Raw genomic sequence first — 6,462 nt, 5'->3', positions numbered from 1 at the left:
CTATCCCTTAAGTGGATAAATTTTATTTTTTTATTTGATGGATAAATACTATCTATGGAAAAATAATTTTTCTATCTTGAAAAGCATGAGAATATGAATAAATTAGTTAATGAAAAAATTGATTAATTTTTTCATGATATTTATCCATAAATTTTTTTTTAAAATATTATAAATTGAATTAAATAAATAAAAATATAATTATAAAATAATAAATAATTTTTTTAAAAAATTATATAAACAAAATCTCAACTTTTAAAAGTCCTATAAACAAAAGTTCTGCTACCAATAATAATTCCATACAAAGCCTTAGAGCTTCTTGGGTGGAGGTAAAAATTGTTGTTCCACTATAAAGGTCAAAAATATGATTTTAATGATGAATCTAATAATTATATAATAAATATATAAATTATATACTGAGTTGAAACTAAGTGAGACATGCCCAGGTCAATCTTGACTCATTTAACATCAAAGCTCAAAAATTTGTCTGAAACTCGGTTTGTTAATTAACGAAGGTAAGCAATTCCGAGCTAAATTTTAAGATAAACCCCCTCTGGAACGCCTCCATATTGCATGCATCAGGTGCAATTGCACCGTGTATGATGGATAACACGCCACGCTACCCCTTGTATGTCACCAATTCCGTATTGCGCGCTATGGACCGTGCATGGGCTCGGGGATTTGCCCTGGTTCACTTGGACCTGGTGCGAGCAATAATTTCTCCGAACGAACACGTCGTTAGCACGCGCATCGTGCCGATTCACGTCCCAAAGTATCCGTTCTCGCCATATAAAGTAGGCAGTTACGCATGTGACGTCACCCCTAAACCCGTTTTACCAGATACCCGTTGATCAAAGGATTTTTGCTTTACAAAACGCGCAAAACCGGAGAAACGAAGCAAGTTTCCAACCCAAAACCCTGGCCGCACGCGAAGCACCGACCGCCACATAATCTGCCCCCAGTCCCCACCCTATAAAGGGCGGTCTCCCGCCCCAATCCCCTTGTCCCTTTTCTTGCGATCCAATTCCGCAAAAATTCTATCTCAAGGCGGAGAGAAGAAAAAGGAGAACAAAGGAGTCGAGAAACCGATCGAGGGTTAGGGTTTAGAGCGAGCCAAGAGATGCCGAAGAACAAGGGGAAGGGAGGGAAGAATCGGAAGAGAGGGAAGAACGAGGCGGACGACGAGAAGCGGGAGCTCGTGTTCAAGGAGGATGGCCAGGAGTACGCCCAGGTGCTCCGGATGCTCGGCAATGGGCGCTGCGAGGCCATGTGCATCGACGGCACCAAGCGCCTCTGCCATATCCGCGGCAAGATGCACAAGAAGGTCTGGATCGCCGCTGGCGACATCGTCCTCGTCGGCCTCCGCGACTACCAGGACGACAAGGCCGACGTCATCCTTAAGTACATGCCCGACGAGGCCCGGCTCTTGAAGGCCTACGGCGAGCTCCCCGAGAGCACTCGCCTCAACGAGGGAATCGCCGGAGGCCTCGACGAGGAGGACGATGGCGCTGGCGACGACTACATCGAGTTCGAGGACGAGGACATCGACAAGATCTAAGATTCTGGTGGCCCTTCTATCGATTAGGGTTTGGACCATACGTTACAATTAGCCATATCCTTCTTTCTGATGAAGTTCTTGTTTGAAGTCTATCTTTTCTTTTCTTTTTCCTCTTTTTAATTTTTTGCCTTTCATTATAATTAATTGATGACAATACTAGATCTTCTTGCAAGGTAATGGATTTCTATTTTTATCAGGATGGTCGATGATGGATCTAAGAATTCCCATGTATAATTGTCTGAGTTTTATTCTTATGTTGATGGTGATGGGTCATATATGGGATTATAGGTGTTCCTTGTATCGATAATCTGATTTTAGTGATTCAAATAATGGTTATCGAGTAAAGTTTCCTTTTTTCCTGTCTTGATGTTGTTGAATTGAACGCATTCCAGAAATATAGATTATAATTGTATTAAATGTGAAATCTTTGATATTTCCTGATCATGGAAAGTTCAAAGTGGGAAATTTTTGTGTTATCTGTTTGTAGAAATTTCAAAAGACAATATTTATTTTGGTAAGAAGGAATCATCTTTTATAAGTTTTATTTAGAATAAGTTATTCTATAGATGATTTAGTCACTAATTGTAGTATCAAGTGTTTTAATCAGAGTTTCAAACAGGACATAGTATGGAGGCCTTGGCATCAAATATCTAGGTTTGATGATTTTGACATACATTGTGTGGAATGAGATGATGAATCTTCAGCTACGATACAACAGGTCTTCTATGCTTAGCATAGTGTCATTTGACGTTTTGTAATCTAAATCTGTCCAATGATGTATATGTAATGGTCCAAATATCAATTTAGAGCCATATAAGCTGTGGGTATGCCTATTGATATTCAAGGGTATTATGGTTGTATGGAATGAACAAGTAAGTACTCCAATATGGGTAAAGTTTCATAATTCTAAACATGCCTAAGAATGTATTGGCGCATACATCTTAAATTTATCTGGATCAGGAACATGTCAATGATATCATCTTTGACTAGTTTCATGTTGGATTAAAGAAGTTGGTTGACTATCCTGGTCTTCTTGGATGGTGGTGTGTATAACTCAATATGGGTAAAGTTTCATAATTCTGAACATGCCTAAGAATGTATTGGCACATACATCTTAAATTTATCTGGATCAGGAACATGTCAATGATATCATCTTTGACTATTTTCATGTTGGATTAAAGAAGTTGGTCGATTATCCTGGTCTTCTTGGATGGTGGTGTGTATAACTCAATTTTTTATTGAAAGAATATAATATATTACCAGGGTCTAACTGTGACCTGTGAGATAAAATATCTTTAGATATAGAAATATTGTGTGACTATGAGCTCAAGGATGAGAAGTTTTTTGGAGCAACTGGCTTGGTATGATGGAGTTATATTTCTGATTTAGAACAAAGACTCTCCTGTATGGAGAAGGGAGGAGGAATCTAAGTTTCATCACTATTTTCCAGGCGATGAAGTTAGTGGCTTGAAAGGCTTATTTGGATCTTACTTTCTGCTGTTGGTGATACAGTGCCTAGAAATGCCCTAAAGTTTCATTAGAGAGATTTTTTGAATCGAGATGCATGCACCCTCAAAGACTCGTATGACCTACTCCTTGTGTGATGCATTGACATCTTAGCTTTAGTTATTGCCAGAACTAATAGGCAAATCTCAATAAAAAAAGAATACAATTCAATCACATTAGGAGAATAAGTATGTCTAAATTAGTGGAGAGTGAAAATAGGTTTTCAAAGAAAGAAAAAGAAATCAATCAAGGAAAAGTGGAATATTTGAGAGTTTTAGGCTGTCATAATATTATATTACTTAATATAAAAATGAGAGAACTTGTGGGGACTAGAGTTTGGAATATGGAGAATATAACGAAATAAAGGTGTTGTCATGCATGCAAATGTTCTTCATAGCTTGTCTCAGCAGATTTTTCATCTAGTGTTTGTGGTCGAATCTGGAAAAATTGACATACATTAAGGGTGGAAGTTGACAGATAGCATATCTATTTTGGCTGTCTTCCTTTCATTTAATTGAAGATAATGAAGCGTTTCTGTTACTATAACCTTGACAATTAGCTGAAAATAGAGAATGAATCCATCTGAGGAAAGAAATCTTTGTGTGGATGAGCTGGTTTGGTTGTTCTTATGTTTTGCCTCGGTCTTCTATGCGGTGATGTGGAGTAAAATAGAATCTGATAGCATTTGCTAACTGGATCAATTGTTTTGTGCTCAATATAATGGAATATAGGGGCAGGGTTGATCCTGTGATGGCTTTCATTACATTCTGCAGGTGTTCACTTCTCAGATAATTATGAACTGGTTGATCAACGCAGGCCATTACCCAGCTATGGTCCCAGAGGTTTGGGGTCCTAGGAGGGGTGAACTTGCAGTGGAACTAATCTTTGGCAATTTTTTTGCACAAAGTGACTGCCAATAGCTCCTAACCGGTTGATCAGATGTTCCTATATAAAATTTATTAGATACTTATCCTTGGGTGTTTGGTCTGATGATGTTAAAATTTTGTGACAATTCTTGTAAAGGAAGCAATATTGTTTCTTTACGTATCCTTTGTTTTATATCCTCATCTAGATCATGCATTTGCCCATTGGGAAGATATATGAACATCTGGAGGTTGGTAGGAAATTTGTGAGGGGAAATAATAGCAGATTTTTGAACTCAATCATGCTGGTTAAAGAAGAGATATATTTAGTAATAGATATTTCTGGTACATTGGTGGATGTATATTGTGACTTCGGCAGCAGCCTAATTGTGCATGGTTGTAAATTCTGGATTATTTTGCTTTAATATGCACCTTAAATGTTTAGTTTTTATTAGTTATAATAAGTAATAGAATCACAGAGTAGCAATGGCTATACTTAATTTCTTTTGGTGTATTTGCCTCTTAAATTTTCTCTGGTCTACTTAGGATTTGCAGCTTGAGTTATAGAGTCTCATGGTGAATTCTAAATTACATTATAAAATTTTGTATTGGGTGAACGAAAAATCTCAATTTAAAGATATTGCATTCCGTTTTTAGCCTTTCATTTGGTATGAGTTTGTCTGCCTTGTGTTCTTTTTCCAAGTCTTTCCTAAATTTGAATTAACCCGTGTTCTTGAAATGTATGCATGGTTCTGGCGCTGCATGGTTTTCCAAGTCTCTTTTTTATGTGATTTGATGGTGAGTGTATGTATTCATCTTTTGAGTTTAGCAGGATGATGTGGTGTTTCTCCTGGATTAATGTGGTGCATGAGAAAGTCTTTGTGCACCATGTGCGGTGCAATAGGAGCACACCACTTAGTTATATTAGAGCACATAGTGCAGTTAATGTGTGATAAATATTTAATATTGCTTATTTTTTTTCTTTAATTTTTAATGACGAAAATACTCAGAATAGATAAAAAATAATATTATTATTTTGTAATACTTTGTATGATTTTTTAGACAATATATATAATATCCTGAATAATATATATGATTTTCTGTATCTTTATAACATTCAGAATAATATATATGATTTTTTGGTGCTTTATATGATTTATTATGAATATATATGACATCTTAAATAATATATATGATTTCATGTGAAATATATGACACTCTGAACAATATATATGGATTTCTAGTATCTTATATAATTTTCTGTGAATATATATGACATTCTGAACAATATATATAATTTTTTGTGAATATATATATGACATCTTGAATAATATATATAATATTCTAATGTGAAGTCATATATATTATTTAGGACGTCGTATATATTCACAGGAGGTCACGAGGAGGCCATATATATTATTCAAAATGTCATATATATTCATAAGAAGTCATATATATGGTTCAGGATATCATATATATTATTAAGGATGTCACATATATTCATAGGATGTCATATATATTGTTCAGGATATAATATATATTCACAGAAAGTTATATAAGATATCAAGAGACCATATATATTGTTCAGAATGTTATAAAAATATATATATTATTCAAGATGCATATATATATATATATATATATATATATATATATATATATATATAATATATATATATATATATATATATATATATATATATATATATATATATATATATTGTTCAAAAAGTCATACAAGGTATTAGGAAGATAATAATACTGTTCCTTCTTTGTTTTACAAAAGAAAGAATATTTTTGTCACTAAAAATTAGAGAAAGAAAAAATTGTGTGACATTAAATGTCTATCCCATCATGAATTATGCTATGTGCTTCAATGTGATTGGGCAATGCGCTCTTATTGCACCACACGTAGAGCACAAAGAATTACTCTGTGATGTATTTATGTGCTTTTATGCCAAGATTTAAGTACGAGGAAATTATATATCCATAAGGTAACTGCTTATCCTGTCTATTTGTTTTGAGAATTGAGGGGATATACGATCTTGAAGTAGCCTATTTGAATCTTTTTTTCTCTTTTGAGTTGATATAGGTTGCAAGAATTGTTGGAGGGAATTTTAAATAGAAAACTCAAAAATTTTGTAAGAATTTCCCTTCAAGAGTTTTTCTTTTGACAATCCATGTTGAGATCTTTGAGGTGATTGAAGGAGAATCTTTAATATACGTGTGCGGACTGGATGAGCCGAAGGAGGAGGTGCTAGTATGCATATATATATATATATGTATGCATGTGAAGGGTTTGGCCTGAGCCACTTAAGGCATTGAGATGATTGAAGAAAAATCTTTAACATGCACATATGGATTAAACGAGCCAGAGGTACGGGTGCAAGTTAAGCATCATGTTAATTCAAAACTTTATCTTTATTTTATTATTTAAATATTTATATTGCTATTAATATTTTAATTACTATTTAAATGTGCACTTGATTTTTTAATTATCATTTTTAATTTTTGAACATTTGACTCCTAATTATAGAT

At 34.3% G+C, this 6,462-nt stretch overlaps 1 protein-coding gene across 1 annotated transcript; it reads left to right on the top strand.

Moving 5' to 3' along the window:
- The first annotated feature begins 986 nt into the window (after positions 1 to 986).
- On the top strand, positions 987 to 1,751 carry LOC105038324 (eukaryotic translation initiation factor 1A). The gene has a single exon (XM_010914096.4). The coding sequence runs from the start codon at positions 1,118 to 1,120 to the stop codon at positions 1,553 to 1,555; it is 438 nt and encodes a 145-aa protein (XP_010912398.1). The 5' UTR covers positions 987 to 1,117; the 3' UTR covers positions 1,556 to 1,751.
- The last annotated feature ends 4,711 nt before the right edge of the window (positions 1,752 to 6,462 follow it).

This window comes from Elaeis guineensis, chromosome 2 (assembly GCF_000442705.2).
Source record: "Elaeis guineensis isolate ETL-2024a chromosome 2, EG11, whole genome shotgun sequence".
Lineage (NCBI taxonomy): Eukaryota > Viridiplantae > Streptophyta > Magnoliopsida > Arecales > Arecaceae > Elaeis > Elaeis guineensis.
The sequence above is the reverse complement of the archived record's forward strand: the minus strand, read 5'-3'. Positions and strand labels throughout refer to the sequence as shown.